At 42.6% G+C, this 25,707-nt stretch overlaps 1 protein-coding gene across 4 annotated transcripts in view; it reads left to right on the forward strand.

The window, feature by feature from the left end:
* ULK4 (unc-51 like kinase 4) overlaps positions 1-25,707 on the forward strand; it is an 892,004-nt gene that overhangs the window by 369,402 nt on the left and 496,895 nt on the right. For all 4 annotated transcript variants that reach the window (XM_068236316.1, XM_068236318.1, XM_068236315.1 and 1 more), the window contains one exon: positions 10,388-10,570. In XM_068236316.1, coding sequence (XP_068092417.1) covers positions 10,388-10,570 — 183 coding nt within the window. The remainder of the gene's footprint in view (positions 1-10,387; positions 10,571-25,707) is intronic.

The raw sequence follows: 25,707 nt of genomic DNA on the forward strand, positions 1-25,707 counted from the left end.
TCCCCCCACAGGTAGTAAATAAAAAACTATGCAGAGGAGAGTCTTACGCACTCAGATCTGAAGAGCTCCTGGCAATAAAGTTCCACGACAAGCGGGAGGTGATGATGCTATCTACCATCCACACTGAGGCCACAGTTCTTGCCACATCCAGAACGGAACAGCGTACAAAGCCAGAGGCCATAGTCGCCTACAATAAAAATATGGGAGCAGTGGACTTATCAGACCAAGTCTTGGCGCCTTATTTATTAAGAAGAAGAAGGAAAGCATGGTACAAAAAAATAACATTCTTCTTGTTGCAGATGACCATGCACAATGCATTTGTGGTCTATCTAAAAACAGCCACAACACCAACAAGCCAACAGATGACCTTTCTTGACTTCCAGATTCAAGTCCACAAGTCCCTAATGTATTCCCCTGGCCAAATTGCACAACAGGATCCTATCCATTTGGAGAACTCAATTAGACTGAGGGAGAGACATTTCCCTGAACTAATTCCCCCCAATGAAGTGAAAAAAGCCCCCCTGAGAAGATGCAGAGTGTGTGTGAAACACAAGAGACGGTGTGAGTCACGGTATTTTTGCCCAGATTGCCCGTCAGCCCCTGCACTGTGTGTTATCAAGTGCTTTAGGGCATACCACACACTTGCAGATTACTAATTTCTTTTTTTTCCTTTTTTTTGTGTTTTTTTTTCTTTTTTTTTGTGTTTTTTTTTTCTTTACCTGGACATATATGACTGGCATTTTCCCCTTTCCTATATATTCATGTAACTTACAGACCCTCAAAGGAGCTCACATTTGGCATACCCCTATGTTTTTGGGGTGTTGGAGGAAACTGAATTTTTTGAGGAAAAAGAAAACACAAACAAAGTTCAAAATTGAACTTTGGACCCTGCTGCTCCCATCTTCTGACTCTTGGATCTGCTTGACCCCTGACTTATGGCCTCTGGCTTTTCTCTAATTCTGCAAGACATCCAATGGTAAGTTCCAATGTATTTGTTATCACTGTGAAGAGAAGTGATATATTCAAATTAGCCACATTTTGGATTTGTTATAACCAGGACAATGTGAGAATTCCTTTTGCAGTGTTCCTTTGAGAAGGTAGCTCACAAAATACCTACTGATGAATAGCCCTGGTTGTTAGCCTTCTATGATGGTGTCATGTGCGGTCTTTGTTTGATTCCAATCTCTCCTGGGAATATGCAAACAAACAATAGCTCTGCAACAATTAGTGCAAAAAAAATAGTGCACATTGGGTATAACTGATTGCTGCACCCAACCATTTGTTACTAAGTAAGGCATATGTTGTATCATTTTAACCGTGATGAGCTGTAGAAAAAATGTTGGTGTGTTTTAGGACTGAGGCCTAAGTCATCAGATTTTATTCTAGTGCCAAAGTGAAAAAAATATGTAAAAAATATCATTTTCCAAGTTATGATTCAATTTTAGCAAAACCACAGAAGTCCAATTGTTTCAAAATATGTGTATCTCAGTAGGCCTGGGTCTCTAGTTTTCAGAATGGTGACATTTGTGACCTGTTTCAAATGTTCTGACACTCCAGGGGCTTTGCGAACAAAGAATGACTGTATTACTTTTGTTGCAAAAAATGGCCTTGAAAAATGCATTAGTGCTGCTCATGGTTAACAGAGTATTGCGTGGCCAAGAAGCTATCTGATTATGTGTATAGGGTATCATTTTCACCGGGACAAGCAAGAGAATAGTATTTGGGGTCTTTGAGAGACAAGAACTATGTTAAGTGTTTGTTTTTTTTGTGCCAAAGTGAAAAAAGATGTAAAAAAATACCATTTTCCAAGTTATGATTCAATTTTAGCAAAACCGCAGAAGTCCAATTGTTTCAAAATATGTATATCTCAGTAGGCCTGGGTCTCTAGTTTTCAGAATGGTGACATTTGTGACCTGTTTCAAATGTTTTGACACTCCAGGGGCTTTGCGAACAAAGAATGACTGTATTACTTTTGTTGCAAAAAATGGCCTTGAAAAATGCATTAGTGCTGCTCATGGTTAACAGAGTATTGCGTGGCCAAGAAGCTATCTGATTATGTGTATAGGGTATCATTTTCACCGGGACAAGCAAGAGAATAGTATTTGGGGTCTTTGAGAGACAAGAACTATGTTAAGTGTTTGTTTTTTTGTGCCAAAGTGAAAAAAGATGTAAAAAAATACCATTTTCCAAGTTATGATTCAATTTTAGCAAAACCGCAGAAGTCCAATTGTTTCAAAATATGTATATCTCAGTAGGCCTGGGTCTCTAGTTTTCAGAATGGTGACATTTGTGACCTGTTTCAAATGTTTTGACACTCCAGGGGCTTTGCGAACAAAGAATGACTGTATTACTTTTGTTGCAAAAAATGGCCTTGAAAAATGCATTAGTGCTGCTCATGGTTAACAGAGTATTGCGTGGCCAAGAAGCTATCTGATTATGTGTATAGGGTATCATTTTCACCGGGACAAGCAAGAGAATAGTATTTGAGGTCTTTGAGAGATTAGGCATATGTGATGTGGTTTTGTTTTAGCAGCAAATGAAATGAAAAGCAATGCAATTGTTATTTTCACATACTCTGCACCAAACTAATACACTTGTAAAAAACACCAAAAGTGACAGAATTGAAAAGTGAATACTTAAATAGTTACCTTAGGGACTCCGCTTTTTAAATATGTATGTCATGAGGATGTATTACTGTTTTTTTTTTCAAATAAAGGCTTGTAATCATTGGTAGTGTGCAATGAGAAAACAAAAAACACAACATAGAAAAAATGCACCTTTATTTCCAAATAATATATTGTCACCATACTATGTACTAGGGACATAATTTAAATCTTGTGATAACCACGACAGATAGGCAGATAAAATGTGTGGGTAAAATGTTCAGTAGCGTTGTTCATTTTAAAACTATAGAGGCTGGAATTGGAGAAATAGTGCATTTTTTCATTTTTTCCCTCGTTTTTCTCTTTAAAATACATAGACATTTTAGTAGTTACTAACAACAAATGTCACCCTCCAAAAGCCAAATTTGTGGTGAAAAAAACAAGATCTAAATAATTTATGTGTGATGAGTAGTGATAAAGCTATTAGCGAATGAATGAGAGCAGCGCTGACAGGGGAAAATTGCTTCAGTCCTTAAGGTGAAAATAGCTGTGAGGCTGAACCGGTTAATGACCTAGTTTGTGAGCTTTATGGTCTTTGGCATCAGAAATTTGCATTGAAATGAAACAAATCTGATTGGCTGTTTGTGGCTCCACCCCCTTTTCTGAATTTGAACCTCAGTCACCCAATGACCAAGTACCGGGTTTGAATCTTGTGCCATTAACAGTGCAAGAATGGCAGCAATTAAATATTCTCTTTGAAAAGCAATAGATTAATTTTGATTGGCTTGTGTAGGCTCCACCCACTTCTCTGAATATTAATCCCAGTCATCCAGTGACCAACTCTGCAAAGTTTGAGAACCCTCCCATTAACAGTGTAAGAATGGCTGCAGTTTACATTTTCCCAGTGAAATTTGTATTTGTCTCCACCCACTTTGTGGTTATGGGGATAAAAAGTGTCCCATATGTTATCCCAGGTAATGTACTATGTGTATACCAAATTTCATTCAAATCCGTTCAGCCATTGTTGCATGATTAACAAACATCCAACCATCTAAACGTTTGCATTTATAATATTAGTGACATACTGTATATAAGGAAAGCGAGGAAACGATAAGAAGTGAAAAGTTATGAGAAAATCTTATTTGCACCTCATACCTCAGGCAGCATTCATTAAACTACATCAGCTATTTCTTGTGGTAATTACTTGTAGGTTTTACTATTTCTGGATCTGTTCATTCATTAGAGGCGCTGCTATGGAAACATCACTTTCAGTATTTTTGGTCCGTAAATTACCTGTTGGATGCAGTAAGTGGCTTCTGTCACAAGGTCTATTTACCTCACTTACCGCAGGAATTTTTTTATAGTAAGCCGTGTGCTGCCATTAGTATATCTCCGTATATAACCAGTGCAGTTCTAATCTGCCAGCATAACAAGTGTCACCATGACAGCTTTGTAAATTACCACAAACTACCCAGACACCACTGTACTGAACATGGAAATACAACTTTCTTATTCAAGAATGCAGTAACTTTATGAATTAGCATTGCAAAAGTAATATAACTCTAGCATCACAAAACTAATTGATGAACGCAATAATCCTTAATGAATGCTGCTGTGCAACTACCTCGGAGCTCTATACATCTCATATCATTAGACATTAATCCTTCTTTTGTCCTCTTTGTACCTCATGCATCATTATACCTCAGTGCTCTGTACCTCATGACTCTTTACAGTATATTATTTATAATTATTCCAGATCTCTTTGTACCCCAAAACTTCTTATAATCCTTTCTATGTCTTGGGACTTCTTATGCATAATTTTTTTATAACTCATACCTCACAAATTGTACCTCATTCATTTTAGTCTCCCCTGTATCTCATACACTTCTCTCATTTTCATTTTAAGTATGCTTTTGAACAACAAAAGGGGGTAGTAAGGAGGAGAACAATATGCTCCGCCTGCATTTAAATGAGATGATTTGGCTGGCTGGATCTCTTGGCGGTGCATCTGGAAGAATCAGTGGCACTGTACACAGCAGGGGCCATGTGCAATTTACTTTTTCAACTGAGTTTTCTCCTAGGAGATAATTTTTCATCTTCCCTTTAAAATAACTTTTTGGCAGTTTGCAATTAAAAAAGTACCAAAACACATGGTGAACGATATATAAAAGGGAAAACCGAGAGCCCAATATGGTGTAGTAAGTTATAAGCCCCCAATTTTGCCTGATGAAGCGGGCTTGACCTGCGAAACGCGTTGCATTTTTATATGGGGTACCGTATAAATAAATGTGTTATTTTGTATGAAAACAGGATGTCCTGTCTGCTTTTGTGAGGCAAGTCCACCACTTCCTCCAAGCACTTTTTAAAAGGTTTTAAAACATTTTATCCTGCTGGCGCCTCTGTTCCACGTTGAAACATGGTGAACGAGTATATCAAAATAACTCTGAGCATTTTCTTGCTTGCCAGTGGCTTTAAAAACATTTTATTGAGAAGTTAGGAAAATATCACCTAGGAGAAAACTAAGGAGAAAAAGTGAATTGCATATGGCCTCAGGAGCGCAACTATAGCCCCCAAGACTCTTGTGAGGGCGGTGTCCCCATCTCTCTCATCCATCCATGCAATGGCAGAGCAGCGAAAGACTAATACTTTAGTCCGTCAGTGCTAGGTCCTCCTGTCTTCTATTCACTGCAGCCTGTAAGCATACAGCAGCATTCTCTGTAGGATCCTGATGTCACGTGATATCGAGAGCCATTGGAGGGCCACGGCTATATGCTTAAAGGCTGCAGTGTATAGAAGACAAAAAACTAATTCCTGCAAAGTCTCTACCCCACTTCAGCAGCCCTACTGAGTCACATCACAATAGTCTATATATGCAAATTGAATCAAGGAAATGCTACGGCTCAGTAGGTTTACGAAAGTAAAACAAAAGTAACCTTTATCAGCCTGCACGCCATGCACACTTTTCCTCATGCTCAGTTAAACAAGTACCAGTACCCTCACACAGTGTCCAGCCTCTTTAGAGTGGGGGAGACAGGAGTGCAGCTGCAACAAGGTCAATAGTTAGCCAAAACAGCTCCGTCTTTGCCTATCATACAGGCGCCATGTTCCTGCTGCTGTATTCTGGCTCCACTGTGTGGAATGTGCAGTTCTGTGCCAATTTTCGATTTTACTTGATTAGCCGCACCCAGGCTATGCATATACATAGGTTAGGATTTAGTTAGTGTTAGGCCCCTCCCATGGAGGATTGACTTCTTCGCAGTGGGAGGGACGAGTACTTAATAGGTTGCATGCAAGCTGTTACAGGAAACCAACATCCTCCAGTGGTAGACAGGTCACGTGTATGCTCGGTGTGTATTCTATCCCACAAGTGGGGCTTGCACTCTTTTGCAGGTAGGCACTTGCCTGTTTTTAAGTAGCGCTGTTCATTTCCTTGCTATGTACTAATTTAATTCGTTTTTGGTCAGCTGCTCCCACCTAACAGCCATGCTTTTGGTGTATATGCAAAGCTTCTGTTTGGGTTCAAGGTGCGTTTGTAGTTCCTGGGGGGGGGGCTCAGCGCACCTCTGATTGTAGGCCATTCGGAGGCGGCCTGGTGTTGCGCTGATCCACCTTTTGCGCAAGTCTCTACATGATGGGTCAGAGACTGCTCTCTTCCGATGTTGGAGGCTTTTGGAAGTCTTCGAGAGCCCTCCCAAAGATAGGCCGTTCTGCATTGCTCATGCGCGAGCACGCTCACTTGCGCATGCGCAGTATGGAGTGGCCCATCTTTTGGATCACTTAAGCTTCCAAAGCTTCCCGCGGTGGGAGATTTGAATGGGGGAGCCAGGGCTGGAACGAGGGGAATGTGAGGGGAATGGGAAGGCTCTATTGGACCCAGAGCCTTCCCCTCCTTAGGTAAGTATCTGTCATTAGAAGAGACTTAGTAAAAGCATTGCATAAAACTTTATCATTCAGATACTTAAATAGATGTAAAGCGGACCTCCGCTGTAAAAACAAATTCCACATTATTAGCACAGGCAGCAGAAGATAGACTAGCAGCAAGAAAAGCTTAAAAACTGACCACCTGTGCCATAAAATCAAAGTTTTGTTGGTTAGCCACACCCCATTTCTGTAAAACCGCCGTGGCAGTTTGGTTCTACCTATGCTACTGAGTGAGCCTATCACATAGATGGGAGGTGAAGAGAGAAGCAGTGTCGTGCCAGCCACAGTATATTGCATCCCAGAGCAGCCACAATTCGTCCCTGCTGCTTAGTGAAGTAATCAGTCGTTGCTGTATTGGGTAAAAAAAAAAAAGGGGGGGGGGGGACAGTCATAATAATTTTCATTCTGGCTCTTTTCCACTTTGAAATTTACAGCAGAGGTCCACTTTAAGTAACTAGACACATTCCACAAAGACAAAGGGTACTTATCAATAGACTGTTGAAACTTTACTGCATGGAGTTTCACTTTAATGATAAATGTCCCAGACACTAACAAAGGAGTCAAGGAACATTAATAACACAATTAAGTTCTATACAAGCAGCATAATTGTAAACAACTGCTACAATGTTTAGAGCAGTATTGAACAATATATCCTTGAATGTTCTACAACATTTGCCCTGATGCATGAAGCTTTGCTAACGAGTTTTCACTTATCTTTTTGTCACCTTATTTAAAAGCAGAAAAAGTCAGTAAATGTGAGCCAAGAAAATCATGTTAAACATCAGTTAGTCAGAGACAATTAACTTGAACTTAACCTGTTCTGTGCTGATGAGAGTGAAAACGTGAAGTGGAAACTTGTGAGAGAGCTTTACGGTCTTATTTTTTCATGTTTGAACTGCATACTTACCAAGTGGCTGAGAGCTGAACAGCTTATAAACTGCCACTCCCAAAGCAGCACATGTATGCAAACTAGAGCCAACCGACAAGTTGTGTTTGTGGGCTATATGCATTAGAGGTCGAGAAAATCTTAAAATTTAAAACCCATACAAATAAGAAGTACATTTCTCCCAGAGTAAAATGAGCCATAAATTACTTTTATTCAATTCAAAGAGTGTCCGCGCTCAAAACGGTATCCTGTGGCGATCTTTCTGAGAAGACAGTTCAACCCCCAGAGGTCCTATACACGTCAATCAGCAGTAGTGGTCAAATCAACCTCAGCCTCAGACGAGATGTGCATAAATGGAAACACAAAAACACATAAAGACCACATATAGTGTAGTATTTTTTTTTTCGTTCCCAACTTGCACCACCGCCTTCTCCTACTTCAAAGAATATGTGCTCAAATGGCGGTATAATGTGCTCACCAGATCAAGTAGCTGTTCAATCACAAACAGCAAGGTAAGCCTTCATATAAACCCATTCGATCACAGCCTCTTCATATCACCTCCTGATTCCTTCTCATCTCATCTCATCGGGATACATGTAAGAAAACAGACTACAGCAAAATCTGGTGTAGTGTCTCAGAGATTGAATTCACCTCCACCCTTTACTAGTGTGAACACAGCCTCAGTGAATTTCACTTTACACTCTAGTGCCAGTGTCCTTCCACCTGTGGTAGATCAAACCTAGAGATGCAGTACGCTCACCAGATATAGTGGCTGCTCAGTCACAAACAGCAGACAAGCTTTTTGTATATATTAGGTTGGTCACAGAAGCTCCACATCACTCTCTCTGAGATACTGCACCAGATTTTGCTGTTGTCTGTTTTCTTACATGTACCCCAATGAGATGAGAAGGAATCAGGAGGTGATATGAAGAGGCTGTGATCGAATGGGTTTATATGAAGGCTTACCTTGCTGTTTGTGATTGAACAGCTACTTGATCTGGTGGGTGCATTATACCGCCATTTGAGCACATATTTTCTGAAGTAGGAGAAGGTGGTGGTGCAAGTTGGGAACTAAAAAAAAAAAAACTACTACACTATATGTGGTCTTTATGTGTTTTTGAGTTTCCATTTATGCACATCTCGTCTGAGACTGAGGTTGATTTGACCACTACTGCTGATTGACACGTATAGGACCTCTGGAGGTTGAACTGTCTTATCAGAAAGATCGCCACAGGATACCGTTTTGAGCACGGACTCTCTTTGAATTGAATATAGGTGACAGTATTGGGGTGTTGCGATCCGGTATAAAGAGACTGTTAAAGTAGAAGGTGGAGCGCAATATCATCTATTACACAAATTGTCATAAACTACTTTTCTCCTATGTTACTGTCAGTTACAGTAAGTATTAGAAATCTGACATTACCGACAGATTTTGGACTAGCTCATGTTCTCATAGGGGAGTTCTCAGGGTTTTCTTTATTTTTAAAAGCACTTAGTGAATGGCAGTTGCTCCGTCCAACTGCCAAAATAGTGTGCAGCGAGCAGGGAGGCTGGCCAGCATCTGTGTATTCATCATTTTCAAGGAATGTCTTTAGAAAGAATAAAGGCCATGCTGAGAATCTCCTATGGAGAGATGGACTAGCCCAAAACCTGTCGGTAATGTGAGATTTCTACTACCTGCTGTAAGTAACAGCAACATAGGAGAGAAGTAATTTATGGCTCATTTTACTCTAGGAGAAATGTACTTCTTATTTGTATGCATTTTAAATTTTAAGATTTTCGCGACAGTTCCTCTTTAGTGAACTACTGTGATTGACACATGACTCAAAAATGTTCATGCAACATCTAACACCCCTCAACTACACCAAAACACATCAATGTAGAGCCTTACAAACACCCTGTGAATTGTAATCATGGCTGTACTGTGGTTGATAGTTGAGTATACAGCAAATGGCCCCAAATTAAAAATGAAATGACAAATCTTATAGCCACTTTACAAATATCTAAAAGGCACTGTAGTTTGTATCTGACAGGCATTAGTCAAAATCTGATGAATGGCTATAGACCACTGAATAGCTATAGACCACTACATAATGCTTGACAACCATTGTTAGCTTTGAATAGTGTATTTCAATACTAGTTTATGTGTTTAATGTAGAGTTTAACTGGAAAAGTTGGGGGTCGTCTTATACTCCCAGCTGTCTTATACGCTGGAAAATAAGGGTACTTTTTAGGCCCCGTTCACACTGCACGCGTTTCCAGCCGCGTTTTGGAAACGCGTGCAGGAGGCAGACACGCATGACATCAGACAGTGCATAGAGTGCACTGTCTGATGTTCACACTGCATGCGTTTCGGACCTGTGCGGTCCGGGAACGCATGCTGCACGCATTTTTTGTAAAAACGCGTGGCTATCCCATTCACTTTTCAGTGATGGGATCAGCCACGCAACGCACACAAATGCGGATGGCGTGCGTTCGCATGCGTTGCGTTCCACACGCATGGCCATCCGCGTTTGTGATGTGAACGGGGCCTAATGTTAACTGGAACTCTGTATGCATGGACAGGATCGAAGTGTTTCAATTTCGGTCACAAAAAAGGGAGACATTACTTGCAAATTGCAGTATATCATGTTCCATATATTAGTGCAATTTCCTGTAAGTAGCTAACCCAACGGTGTATGTTTTGCAGGCAACCTTGCCTATGCACAGGTGGGGTAATTAGTGTCTTAGCTAGGTGGATTCCCTGTAGCTGAGACAGCTGAGGTTCATAGGTGAGGTTTCCTGCAAAACATGTGCCGTTGGGGAGTCACGAGGACAGGTTTGAGAAACACTGATTTATCACTATGAGGTTAGCTCAGTGTCTGTGCACATAGATGTTTTGGCTTAAACCTAAATGCAAAATGTTAAAATTTTGTGTAAATAAGTGTTGGCTTTAGTGACCATTGTTACTGAACAAATTATTGTCTTGGTAATATAGGCTTTGTGCAGAATCACTCATCATGCCCCCACAGCCTTCCAGAGTGTTATTGAAAAAGTTGGCCTTGTGTCCGTGATAAACACTTTAGTGACAGGAATCGCCAAAGTGCAACAGTACATGCTGACCATGTTTGCCACAATGCTGTCATCTGGAATTCATCTCCAAAGACTCACACAAGAAAAGGTAAGTGAGAATTGTATACTTCCTGAAAACAGTCTCTGTACTAAATATTGTATAACTGTGTGCCAGCATTCTAGAAGTCTGCAAGAACAGATGTGTTTCATAACAGTTCTACATGTCTTCATAATGTAACCAGTAGGTGCTAAAGGCCTGCTTGTAAGGAAAGCTTTGCATTTTTTTCTTATTACTAAATTAAATTATTGGCTATCAATTATAATGTAATTTTACATTTTGTTCTTATGAATATCATAAGTATATTTACTCATAGTTATCATGATAAGGGATACCCTCCTGGATAAAACAAGTGATTGTAATTGTAATATCTTTGCAACGGTACATGCCGTGTCACACATGGGTGGGAGTGACAGTGGCAGCACTGGTCACTTACAAAATGGAGCAAAAATAATGATATATAAAAAGAGATTTTTGGATTTTAGCTTTTCCACAATAATCCTTGTGCCATTGTGTTATGATTGCAGTTACAATTAGCTAACCATCATTTAAATCATAGGCTGTGAATTAAGATGAAATATTGCAGTACCTAGAATTTCGATTTACAGGTAACCTGAAGTGAAGAAAATTATTTAAAATAAACACATGATGTAGTTGCAAATGATTATTACATACTAACCTCACCGTCAGTTCCTCTCAGAGGCTCACCATTTTCTTCTTACAGTGATCCCTTCCAGTTCTGACAATATTTTGTCAGAACTGAAATATACCAGTTGCTGTCAGTTATATATTAGCAACTGTCAGTTACAACTGAATGTGCAAGGTATCCATGTTTCCCTATGGCTCAAGTGGGTGATATTACAGTTTAACAGTGTGCTGACCAGAAAGCTGTTATGGGGTAATGGCCATTTTCAAAATGGAGGAAGGAGAAATCCATTGATCACAGTGGACAAACAAGATGCAGGAGAGGAGAAAGAGATTGAGTAGTAGACTACATTGGAGGTATGACCTGTGTATGGTTATTTTTACTTTTTATTTTCAGTTCAGGTTCTCTTTAAGTGGCAGTTTAGACAAGCATTGTCCATGTATCAGGTAGCATTATTGCTTTTACATTAAAATAATAAGAAATGGCTTTCATAGGGTGAGCATTGTTAAGGTCGTAGTTCAGGAGTTTTTTCTGGCATTAACCTTTAAATGACCGCTTCACGCCAATTGGCGTGGACGCGGTGGCAACCCCAGGACCGCCTAACGTCAGTGTGCAGTCCTGGGGGCGTGTTTAGCAGGAGATTGTTCACGCATCTCTGCTTGAGTGATGGAGCTCTGCTCCGCTATCAATCTCCCAGCAGCAATCGCCAGCAAGGAGACTGTTAGACAGCGAAACCGACGTCTGTTTACTGTGTGCAGAGCTGTGATCTACGGCAGCGCTGTACTGGGGACACCTGTGTGACACTTAAAGCTGCAGTGGCCTAATTGGTCAAAAATAGCCTGGTCACTAGGGAGTTTAACACCGTGGTCCTTAAGTGGCTAAGTAGAATGTTATTTTAAATACAGTTTATATAAAACCATTGTATATTGAATGTAGTTAAGAAAGCTACCTGCGCTAGTCAGTAGATCCTCAGTGAACGGCTACTGCCTGCTCACAGCCGGAAACGCTCTCTGTTTAGCCTCATACGCACGGTACAATTTTCCCTCAGATTGGATATATTAGATGGATCTATTAGATAATTTCCAACCGGTCCAATCGGATTGTGTTAGATTTTGCAATAGATTTTGGGTACTTATCAAAGCAAAATCTATCGCAAAATTGATCTGAAACCGTTTGGACGTCTACACATGATGCAATTTCTTATTAAATATATCTAATAGATCCGTCTATCTGATGGAAAATTGTACCGTGTAGATGAGGCTTTAGGCTGGACATACAGGGGAGAGATTGATTGCTCTATCAGCTGAAGTCATGTCCCCCTGTTGTCTGACTGACTGACTGACTGACTGTGTATATGTGTAGGTATGTAAGTAGGCAGCTGGCAGTTGCTGAGGAGGAATTTAGGAGCTATGTATTGGTGTAACAGGTATTTTCATAATTTATTTTGCGAACACTTTTTTATACACAGTATAATTCACATAAAATAATGTTCTATTAAATGGATATAGAGACATTGCCTGAAATTGGGCTTTAGAACAGCTGGCCTGTCAACATAGTTTATGCTTTTTGCCCAAATAGAAATGCAAATAAAGAAAAATATGCTGTAGGTATTGTGCTCAAGCAGCAGTAGGATAAGCAGCATTTCTGTTCCCAATCAAGTCCACATGTTCAGTCTTGTGTATTTAGGTACTCACCTGCCGTTTTATTGCCTCTCTCAGTGGATAAGCACAGCTGCTCATTTCAGTGTTTGGCAAAAAATATGGCATAGAAAGTAAAACTTACCCAGCTGGTCTCTGACTAGCACAAAATGTAGCTAAATTAGCTCTAAAACTTTTCTCACGAAAGCAAAAATTCAGTCCATATGGATTTTGACTGATTTTAGCAGACATTTATCACCATTGTTAATACTTGCATATATAGTAAACAGGGCCAGTTCTAGCTTCAATGGGGCCCCAGGGCAAAGGTAACTTAGGGGGCCCTCCCAACCACCCCTCCCCCGACAACTTCCATCACTGCGCTGCCATAGATACTCCCCCCCCCCCCCCCCCAGTGTAGATAGCCACATATGCCCCCAAGGATTAGGAAGCCATCCCTGTATAGATAGCCTGATGTGTCCCCCAGGATTAGGTAGCCCCCACTTATATATAACCAAATGTGTCCCCCAGAATTAGCCTCTCTCCTGTATAGCCAGTTGTGCCACCAAGGATTACGTAGCTCACCCAGTTTATATAGCCAGATGTGCCCCCAAAGACTAGGTAGCCTCCCCCCAGTACAGATAGCCAGAGGTGCCTCCAAGGATTAGGTAGCCTATCCCCAGTACAGATAGCCAGATGTGCCCCCCAGTATTATGTAGTCTACCCCAAGTATAGATGGCCAGATGTCCTCATTTTAAGGTAGTCCCCCCCCCCCCCATTTGCAGAGCGGAAGCGACAGTAAAACACACCTGTCAGCTCTGGCAGGAACTTCTTCAAGTCTCTCCCCAAGTCTTCTCCAATCACACAGTTCCATATCTCCTATCTGACTCCCCCAGAGGTGCAATAACAAGAGGTGCCAATAGAGGGCATCAGAGAGGAGACACAGAAGTGTGTGATGGGGAGAAGACTTGCAGAGGTTTTGGCAGCGCTGACAGGTGAATTTCACTGTCGCTTCCACTTGCATCACTCTGCATATGGGCAGGCGAGGGGGGGGGGTGTTCACGAGGAGGCCCTTCCCCTGCCTGCCGCTGCTTCCCCAACCAACAGCCGCAGTATCCAGTAGCCCTGGCCGGATGAGTTACATTTTTGAATGGGTGAAGATGGGACAAGCTTGGGGGGCCCCCCTGGGCTATGAGGCCTGGGACTATTGCCAACCTTACCATAGTTGTAGTGCCGGCCCTGATAGTATAAAGAACTTTCATATCATAATATATACTAAAAATATTTTTTTGCCAATAAACAGTGGGCCACTGCAATTCCGGGTTAAAATAATCTTGCTTGAATGTGAGTGTTTTTTACCTGACCAAATTCAATTTCTGGGTTTACTTGGGTGAGAAGAGCTCCTTTCACGTGACTAAGAGTCATTTGCCTGAGCATTGCTAGTAGCTGGCGGGCAATGTCAGAGTGAGGTTTTGTGCTGTAAGTCTTTCCACATTACACCACTGCTACCTCGCTCCAATGTCAAACTGTCACATCTCCACTACTTACAGTGCCGATCACCCTGACAACTTCCTGACGTCTATCATCGCTACAGTGCCGAGCAGCCCGTCATCTGCTGCACCTAAGCCAGATTCCCTTGGCGCTATTGCTTCTGGCTGCAGCCACATCCATCCAAACAGACCACGATGTACCATAGTCACTGCTCTCCATTGCTGTTCTATGTACTGTGAAATAGGAGTCCCACTGAAAAAAAAAAAAAGCAACTCCAAACGTCACTCCAGGGCTTCTCATAGGATCAATGAGGAGCCGCCCTGAGAAGGATTCCCATTAGCCAGTTTAGTGGACTAACGGGGAACCCCGGCAGAAGTTTGAAGATGCTTTTTTGTTGGTGCTTAAAGAGACACTGAAGCGGAAAAAAAAATATGATATAATGAATTGGTTGTGTACTATGAATAATTAGATTAGCAGCAAAGAAAATATTTTCATTTTTATTTTCAGGTATATAGTGTGTTTTCTAACATTGCGTCATTCTCTAATATGTGCAGATTACACAACACTCTGCATTCAAAATGAGTCTTTCAGAGCAGTCTGTGAACTAATGACCTCTCCTCTGGCAAATAAAAGAAAACTGTTCACTTACAGTTGAGATAATAAAAGTCAGAAGACAGCCCTCAAAGTCGTAGAGATTAATGGCTTTTTTGCATAGAGATAACAACTGGAGTTTCTTAACTCTTCCTGTACTGGAAACAATTACACTGATGTATCTGATCTTAATGTTTTATTTCTTAGCTGTGCTACACATACAAATCATAATATCATAATTTTTTTTTCGCTTCAGTGTCTCTTTAAACTTCAGAGTACATAGAAGAGCAGTGGAAAGTTACCGCTTCATCAGTGGTGCCAGTTGCTTAGTGCTGCTGTTGGGGTGAAGTGACAGTACCAAGGAGCCTGACTTAGGTATGGCAGGTGATGCCCAGTGCTTTAGTGACACTTGCAGCGAAGGAGATGCAGATGAAGCAAAGTTATGTTTTTTCCCATAAAGTATGTGTGTGTGTGTATATTTTTTTGTTTGTTTTTGTTTAACTTTATAAGACATAGGTAGAGGGTCAAAAGCGATCCTCCATACCTATTTGCCTGGAAGGGGGTCCGCTGGTCCCCTTATAAAAGGGGTCTTCCAAATTCCATAGTAGGTCCCTCCAGGACCTATCCTCACATGCTTGGGGGTAGTTTCCCCACCTACTCCTGGGTACCAGAAATGTAGGGATAAGCCCTTTGTCCTTGACATAGAAAGGTGATTTGCAGGAGAGGGGAAATATTTCTGCCCCTCGTCTGCAAGGTCCCCTCATGTGGTGCACAATAGTATTGTTTACAATGGCAGAGCCCTATGCTGTCCAGCTCCACCATTGTACTGTAGCTATACCATAATTATTACATTCATAAAAAAGTAGCCTCCCTCCTCCCAAGACATTTTAGCACCTTTTCCCCAATGCAGGCTGGTATAGCCAGGATGGCCGAGCCGACTCATGTGGGGTTCTGCCATTCTTGCCTATAGCAGCCCACTTGGTACATGTGTACCCTCTCCTACACAGTCCTGGCTTGTCCTCACCTATATGCATTATGGGTAGGAGTTACTACCCCCTTGTATGCGTGGATAGGCATTGGGCAGAGTTATCATATCCGGGAGCTCCCTTTCACCTTTTAACAGTAAAACTATATGTGGCTGCAGGGCCAAACTTTTCATGCCACTGGGGAAGTGTGCCTTCCCCATCCTGGCAGGCTCTGCAGAGCAGACCGAGGGGAGCTGTCATAGTTACCTGTTTGGACCGATGGATCTTCTCTTCCTCTCCTTCACCTGCTAAAAACAAGGAACACCAAGAGCCCCAATAGTGTAATAAGTACTGGTAAATGGTTACTAGACAGAGTAAATATTAATACTCACAAACCAGGGTTACCCTTAGGCAACCACTGTAAAAGCAGATGGGGAGATTTTCCTGACCCCACTCAGGAATAAGAAGTCGCTCTCTGTAGGTGAGAAAAAGGGGGTTCAACTCTCCACCCAGGGTGGACTCAATATTATGCAGGAGAACAGAGGCACCAAAAGGATCAAAGAAAGCTAAATGAGCTTAAAAAACCAAATTCTTGGTAAATAGAGGAGGTAGTGGTGGACTTACCTCCTCTAAGTAGACACACAAGGACTGCAGTAAAGACAGTCAATATATTTTATTTATGAACTCCAAATATGCAAAGCGTTTCACAGGTTTGATCCCGCTTCATCAGGCAATAACAACGGAGCAATAGCATATGTGGTCAGTAGAAGAGCCAGGCACCTCTGCCGCAGCGCTGTAATCCTGACGAGTCTTCTGGGTCCTGATCACATGATATGACGTGATCGTGGCTCAGAGAATGGTGTCAGTATTGCAATGCCACCTGGTGGTGGAAGAGGAGTCATGGAAGAGACTCTTCCATGACCCCTCTTCCACTATCGGGCAGTGCTGACACCATCCTTTGAGTTCTGACCACGTCATATAATGTTATCAGGACCCAGGACAGGATGCTGGCATTGCAGCTCCGCTGTGGGTGGAGGAGAGGAGATGAAAGTTGACTCACCCGTCTGGAAAGATAACTATGACAGCTCCCTGCCACCCGCTCTGCATGGCTGCATTACGCAGCTAAGTTTAGCTGGCTCCCTCTGCCCTGCCACGAGTTGTCCAAGACAATTCAACTTGGGTAGGGTTGTGAAAAGGTTAATAAGGAGAACTCCAGATGCCTATTATTTGCCCTATAAATACTGTAAGTAAAGGGTATCATTTTTTTACGCCCTACCTATTTTGTGCTAATAACGGAATAATAGACTTTATTAGGGAATTTAAAATAAATCTTTCAATTACACAAACACTTTAGTCCTTGTGTAGTGTATATGAATGCCTTTTTTTTCTGCTTCAAAGATTGTTTATGTGCCCCTTTCCGCCCCTGTTGCTGATTGTTCAGGTTAAAGACTCTGGTGTACTGGTGGTCCTGCATTTGCAACACTTATGGGTGATTTCTGGTGTCTATTTAAAATATAGCTACTGTGCTTTCTAGCGAAGGGGGCAATGTATGTCCATCACTAGACAAAATGCTATCAGCAGTGTTTCAGAAGCATCCTCACTCCTTCTGCTAGTATTCCTGTCTACTAGAGTTCATGTGTAAATCTGATACCGTGCTTGCAGCTGTATAGTTTTTCTTGCTTGGAATTCTACATACACCAAACTGGCTCAACAAATTCTTGATTTTCCTATGTAAGGTTTGGTCACTTGATCCAGAACCTGTGGAGGAGCAGCGAGCCAGCAGAGAACCCTGCAAATGCTGCTTATGTTAAGGGTGCGCAGCAGTGATTAGGACCTTTTTTCTAACTTATCCATAAAATAGTTCCTCTGAGAGTGTTGGGGCAGCAGTTGTACCCATGGGCATAATGTCACCTAATCTGAGATAACAGTGCGACTCCCAGCTCTTGTTTGTGGACTATGGCACCTCCCTTTCCCTGCTGTATATTTTAGCAGAATGCTTTGAGAGCCCAACAGGGAAAGCCAGACACTGACTGTCTAAACCGACACTGTATACAGGAAGTTTATGGCCACGTAGAATTGCGATAGTCTGTTTTCTGGCATTTACCCAATGCTGAAATACCTCTTTAGGGGAACTTGTGCTTTTAATGAGGTTAGTTTTTCAATTTTCTGTTTTAAGGCAATAATGTGGATTAAACAGTTGGGCCACAAACCTGACACTACAATCATAATTCTCCCTGCTCACAAGGGCTATAAAACAATGTGCTATTACCTTGCTTTGGGACAGCTTATAGAATAGAATACCATAAATTTTGTTTGTGTGATTTCCAGAAAATAGATTAGAAAGGGACTTTTTTAGATTTGGAGAAAAGGGCAGAGAAATGGCAAATTGCACCTTCCAGCCGTGGCAGGCGTTCGTTCTTTAAGGCTGGATCCACACTGTAAGCGCTTTTGTGAGCGCTTGTGATTGCTGAGCCCTTGCTGAGTGCCTTTTCCCATTCCCTTTCATTAAAATCACTGCAAAAATCACGTAAAATATTTATTTTATTTATTTTGTGTCTTTTATGTGATTTTTACATGATTTTTACCATGATTGTAATGAAAGTGGTGGGATAAAGTGCTCAGGAAGCGCTCAGCAATGTCATTTAAATATAGTGGGGTAAATTATTTTTGATCCCCTGCTAAATTTATAAGTTTGACCACTTACGAAGAAATTAAGTTTGTAATTTTTATGATTGTTTAATTTAACAGAAAAGAGAAAATCAACCAACAATTAATAAGCACATTAAAGTTATACATGTTTTGTGTGTCATTGGGTGAAATAAGTATTTGAGCTGCTACAACTCAGACAAACTTTGGCTCCCACAGATTGTTTATATGCCCATGTGGCACACAATTTGCAGTCAATCACTTAACACTGAAGATAGGTCATGGATGGGTCTTCCAGCTTGACAGTGACCCAATACACACGGCTAAGGCAACAAATGAGTGGCTGAAGAAGAAGCACATACAGTTCCTGGAGTGGTCTAGCCAGTCTCCAGACCCTAATCCAATAGAAAATCTGTCAGGGAGCTGAAGGTTTGAGTTTGCCAGACATCAGCCTCAAAACCTTACTGACTTGGAGAGGATCTGCCAAGAAGAATGGGCCAAAATCCATCCTGAGATGTGTGCAAACCTGGTGGAGAACTACAAGAAATGTCTTACCTCTGTAATTGCCAACAAGGCTTTTTCTACCAAGTACTAAGTCATCTTTTGATAGGGGATTGAATTCCTTATTTCACTCATTACAATGCACATCAAACTCTGATTTTGAGGCATTGGGTTTTTAAGGGCCCTTTAGTTGTTGTTCTGTGATTGACAGCTACCATAAACATACAGTTAGGTCCATAAATATTTTTTGAATTTGAATGAAACAACTCAGAGGCAGTTGAAGTGCAGACTTTCAGCTTTAAAGAGAACCAGAGATGAAGCACCCTCTTGTATTTTACCTTATAAATCAGTGGGAACATGACAGTAAACACCTAATCTGCCCTTTGTTTCATTGTTCTCTGTGTAACCTGACTGTTATCACGTCTGATAAGAATCCTCGACCGAGAAGTCAGGCTGCTCCGTCTAGCTTTGCTACAGAAAGATTATAGCTAAGTATGTATTCTGTGGTGTTATTTCAAGCCCAAGCCTGCCCCCTTGTGGCTTTGCTATAATGACTCAGCTATAATCATTCCCAGCAAAGCCAGATTTAATTGCTCAGTCTGGGATTCTTGTGACTGCTGTTAACAGACACTTTTAGCAGTGAGGAGGAAACAGAGAGCATGGTAAGTGTTTTCTCTAATGTTCTTACTGATATATATGGTAAAATACACAAGGGTGCTTCCTCTCTGGTTCCCTTTAATTTAATGGGGTAAACAAAACGATTGCATAAAAATGTGAGGCAACTAAAGCATTTTTTAACACAATCCCTTCATTTCAGGAGTTCAAAAGTAATTGGACAAATTAAATAACTGCCCAAATATTTAGCGACCTAATTGTATAATTGCAATTATAAACTGATACATTTGCAAATATATATACTTCTTTCCCTCATTGTATACAACAAAAAAATCACAGAAGATGTTGAAAAGTGCTGTAATGTGAAAGGAGTATTGCATAGCTTAAAGGGAACCTGAACTGAGAAAAATAATTTAAAATAAACACATGATGTACCTGCAAATGAATATTACATACTTACCTAGCCATCAGTTCCTCTCAGAAGTTCACCATTTTCTTCTTACAGTGATCCCTTCCCGTTCTGACAATATTGTGTCAGAACTGAAATATACCAGTTGCTGTCAGTTATATATCAGCTGCTGTGTAGCAAACGGCAGATACCACAGTTGGTGAACAACCTGTCTATACTCATATAATGCAGAGAGACATATACAGAGGTGCTAGTGCTATATACAAAGTGCTGCAATATGATACTTTGACATGTTTCACCCATCGTCTTTTTCAAAAAGTGCTACACATATATATATTATCATAGTAACGTGCACCCCCCACCAGATTACAATATGTCCCCCATGTAGCCCAAGTCAGAGCTCTGTATATGTCTCTCTGTCTTATATGAGTATAGACAGTGTGTTTGCTACACACATGCAGCTTATTGAACAGCATGGTTGTCTACCTGCCTTTCTTTTAAAGAGAAACTCCAACCAAGAATTGAACTTTATCCCCATCAGTAGCTGATGTCCCCTTTTACATGAAAAATCTATTCCTTTTCACAAACCGACATCAGGGGGCGCTGTATGGCTGATATTGTGGTGAAACCCCTCCCTCAAAGAAATTCTGAGTACGTACTCTTGGCAGTTTCCTGTCTGTGAACCTTGCTGCATTGTGGGAAATAGCTGTTTACAGCTGTTTAAAACTGCCAAAAAAACCATGCTGCAGCTACATCACCTGCCAACAGTAAAAATGGCACCATGTAATAAATGTCAGAATATAAATCAGGGATTTAAAAGATTTTACAATGGGCAAACACTGACTAAATCACTTATACATAATTATTGTAAAAATTAAGCACTTTTTTTATTACATTATTTTCACTGGAGTTCCTGTTTAAATGGAGCTCTCAGGTACCCAGCCAGGGAATAGCTACACCACACCCCTGAAATTAGTAGGGTGTTGGGGGGTAAGCAAAGACCTCCACTGGCATTTAGTGGACCTAATTTATAATTATGAGGACTCCGCAGAGGCGTTTTACATATTTTGTGACTCCTCTCCAAACATTGTTTTTAACCTGCCTGGCGTTCTATTAAGATCGCCAGGCAGGCTGCGGGAGGGTTTTTTTTTAATAAAAAAAAAACTATTTCATGCAGCCAACTGAAAGTTGGCTGTATGAAAGCCCACTAGAGGGCGCTCCGGAGGCGTTCTTCCGATCGCCTCCGGCGCCCAGAATAAACAAGGAAGGCCGCAATGAGCGGCCTTCCTTGTTTTGCTTACATCGTCGCCATAGCGACGAGCGGAGTGACGTCATCGACGTCAGCCGACGTCCTGACGTCAGCCGCCTCCGATCCAGCCCTTAGCGCTGGCTGGAACTTTTTGTTCCGGCTACGCTGGGCTCAGGCGGCTGGGGGGACCCTCTTTCGCCGCTGCTCGCGGCGGATCGCCGCAGAGCGGCGGCGATCAGGCAGCACACGCGGCTGGCAAAGTGCCGGCTGCGTGTGCTGCTTTTTATTTCAGCCAAATCGGCCCAGCAGGGCCTGAGCGGCAGGCTCCGGCGGTACTGGACGAGCTGAGCTCGTCCAGACCGCCCAGCAGGTTAATACAAACAAGCTATTCACTTGTATATATTTACCTACAGGGCTTGTCTGTACAGACCATGTGTATGATTTGATTATTCCCTGGTATATTATCTCGGATCAGTTTGCTTCTGTCCTGACTCAGACAGGAAGTGACTACAGTGTGACCCTCACTGATAAGAAATTCCAACTATAAAACGCTTTACTAGCAGAAAATGGCTTCTGAGAGCAGGAAAGAAATAAAAAGGGTCAATAGTTCATAGAGTTTAGCTCTGGCATACTTCAATGAATGTGTGATTGAGCGAAAACAATAAAACAGTTAAAACTTAAAAAGTAGATTTAAACATAAAATAAAACTGTGGAATATCTTAGAGTCATTTTTAGGAGAAGGAAGATAGATACAATTGTTTATTTCATTAGTTTATTTCCACTTCGGGCGTCCTTTAAGCCAATAAAAAAAAAAATCATTTACCTAGGGCTTCTACCAGCCCCCTGCAGCCATCCTGTGCCCGCACTGGTTCTCAAAGATCCTCCGTTCCCCTGCCGCATCTTAGTTTCGTTTTCGCCGACTGAGAGTCGGCAGGCCACTGCGCCTGCTCGGCTCTAGCCACGCGTATCCTAGCTCGCGTTCCCATCCACAATCCTGCACAGGCGCAGGATGCTATTGCGGACAGGAACCCGAACAAGGATGCACTTGGCCAGGGCTGCACGGAGAACTGAGGATCTTTGTGGACCGATGCGGGTACGGAACGGCTACAGGGGGCTGGTAGAAGCTCCAGGTAAGTGAAACCCTTTTTTGTAGTTGGCTCAAGAATACCTTTAAAAGAGAGAGGCCCATATGCAATTAACGTTTACTACTGAGTTTACTCCTAGGTGATATTTCCAAAAGTTCCAAAAATAAAATGCATTTTAATTCATCAACGTAAGAAATTTTGATAGTACTTTTTGACCTACTTTTTGATATGTTTTCAAATGAAAAGAGCTTAAAAGGTATAGAAAGAGGAGATAAAAAAAGTATTTCCTGTGGTGGGGGGGAGGGGGGCGTGGCTGGCGCGCTAGAGAGATGGCCACTTTCTAGCTTCGCTCAGCGTGGCCGACTGCTGTAGCTAACTGCCCCAGCTTACTGAGCGACAACCCTCACCCCTTTTTGCCCTCTACGACACCCTAAGATACCAGAGCAACGATGGGCCGCACTTCGGAGATATCCAGAGAGGGATCTCCCCACTCTCAACCGTCCTCCTCACGGCGCCACAAAGGCCCAAAAAGCATGGCATCCTTGGCCTCCTCCTCGCACTCAGACGTGACAATAGCCTCCAAACCTCGCACCAGAGCCAGGAGATCGGAATATTCCTGATCAGATCCTGCCCTAGGCTGGACTCCAAAGGACGCCCTTCTTCTGGAAAAGTTCAAAACTCTCCTCCATACTGAACTGAATGCAGTTGCTACTAAATTGGCTCACCAACTTAAGAAATAAGTCAGAGACCTCACCTCCCATATGGCGGAATTCGAGGAGCGCTATGAGAAAACTGCAACGGTGGTTGATGCTCACGATAAAGAACTAACGGAGGTCAAATCCGAGCTGGCCGACACTAAATTGCGCCTAGAAGATTCGGAAAACCGTTCCCGCCGTGGAAATCTAAGAATACGCGGGCTGCCGGAGTCCATCTTGGACCTGAACTCCACTGCCACCGCAATGTTCCAGGAGCTTACCCCGAATATCCCCGTCGACCGCCTAGAGTTCGACTGGATCCACCGAGCTCTGGGGCCCAAAAGACCGGATGGCTCCCCTCGTGACATAATTATCAAATTTACGTTCTATCGCACCAAAGAAACGATCCTGCAAGCCGCGAGAGGAAAGGAACCGCTACATTTCCAAGACTACCCATACCAGATCTTCGCAGACCTGGCCCCCATCACCATTCAGAAGCGAAGATTAATGAAGACCTACACAACAGCATTGCGGCCCCAAAATATAAAGTACAAGTGGGGGTTCCCACTTAAATTAATCTTTCTGCTGTCAGGAAAATCACACACCATCTCCTGACGAGGCGCAGGAACTATTTGAGCGCCTTCATTTGATCCTACCATCGGATACCACTGCGCAAGCCACCAGCATCTCACCCCGGCGCCCGCCGGCCTCGCAGAATACTTGGCAGCGCGACTCCCCTTCCAGGAAATTGTCCCAATCTGCCCCGGCTGCTCGGAATGCTTCCACCACTTGAAGATCTGCCGTTTTCGCTTCTACTCTGTGCGGACCTTCCCCGCTTGAGGATACCCTGCAGCCAGCAAGAGCTGCTCTTCAGATTTTCTGCTCTTCACACATTAGACCGCCCATAGGCCTTCAGTTATGCCCTGTTGGTATCTGTTCAGCAGGCCTACGGTTTAGCTCGGGTCATCCTCCCCGCTTCGGAACTTCCGTAACTCACTGATGAGCTTTGCCATCTGAACATGGATCCTACGATGGATGTTTTTCCTTTTTTCGCCTTTGCCTTCTGCCATCTACCATATGGTTGGGTAAGACTCTATGTCCCTTTTCTACATTTAAGACACTGTTTGCTGTTATTTTGATTGCTGCTCCTCCCTGGGCTCTGATATGACCCTACAATGGCTGCTAGTCGGCCCTGGAATGTCTCAGAGGACAGACTCCAGGTTAACGTTATTGCACTCTTTAGTTTTTATATTTGTTCCTTAAGTGCATTGAGTTGTCCATAAGAACTTTTTTTGCCACCTATCTCATCTGAACATTTTCCGGAAAACAGCATAACTGAACACTTTTCAAATAAGTTACGAGTCTCCGCTCATTTTCTTAGCAAAGTAAATAACATCCCCACCTTCCCCCCTCCCTTCCCATTCCCACCCCCTCCCAGCCGGCTGTTTTTACGGTAAAGCTAACCCCTCCACATCCCCCTCCCTTCCCTATTTCAAGCAGCTTACAGATTCAGAAGATACCTTTGCCAGACTCTTCCGAGGTTTGCTACCATAAGGCACTTAATCCTGAATTTACTATTTACTACGATATAATGCTGTCTGGCAGTTGCTATATGTTACTAAGCTAATGTTTGCAGCTCTTTTAGGTACTTAATCTTAAACCTACTGTTTGCTATGACATAACACTTTCTACCAGTTGTTCTATGTTATTAAGCTGATGTTTACAGTCAGTTAATTTCTCATAGTATGAGCAGTCTCCCCTGACCCCCTCCCCTCGTTTCCCTGACCCTCCCTCCTTCCCCTCCCAGTTCCCAAGATGCCTACATGGCTGCTCCAGGGGGTCACTCCTTGGCCTCCTCTCTCTTCCCCCCTTCCCCTCCCCCCCCCCCCTTCCGTCCTATCCTACCCCTCCAGCCCCCCTCCCCCTCCTTTTTCCCTGCTGCTCGAAATTGCTGCTCCTGGGACATGACTTCTAGCCTATCTGTGGTCATTTTTACTCATGTCAGGTCTGACCATCACTTAAGCGTCTCCTCCTTAGACACTAATTTGTACTTCCCTTCTCCAGCCTCCAACACACTGCTTTATTATACGGCCTTCCCTACCATGGGAAACTACAGAATGGCCAGGTTCTGTCTCCCTAGTCCTGACAAACCTTCCCCACCAGAGGGCACTACGCCCCCACACAATATTTACCACCTTCGCTTATAAGATTTAGTTGAAGGTATTTGGTGCCCTGCATAACATCTCATAGTGTCTATGGACAGAGGACGGCTGCTACTCTGATCCTCCCTCACAAAAGCTGTACTATGCCTGAGATTACGCCTCACTCTTAACACAACATCCTGAGCTAACTCCCCTGCTGGCTAGACGTTCTCACCCCTCACGAACCTAGGAGCTCCAGTTGCCCTCGCCCACCTACCCCTCATTAACTGCTTATCAATATTCAACACCCCTTTTTCCCAACCCCTGCTCATACCCCTTTCCCCACCCCTCCTATAATAATTTTGCTCCTTTATAGCTGGGACCTTAACTCAAGATGGTCCAATATCATTAAGCCAGCAGAGCAGTCGGCCAACACACACCCCCTAATGACCCGGCCGGAGTCACTACCTTGGTGGGACTCTTCCTCTTCTGAGGTCCCCTTGCTCTTGACCCCTACGTG

This window comes from Hyperolius riggenbachi, chromosome 5, assembly GCF_040937935.1.
Source record: "Hyperolius riggenbachi isolate aHypRig1 chromosome 5, aHypRig1.pri, whole genome shotgun sequence".
NCBI lineage: Eukaryota > Metazoa > Chordata > Amphibia > Anura > Hyperoliidae > Hyperolius > Hyperolius riggenbachi.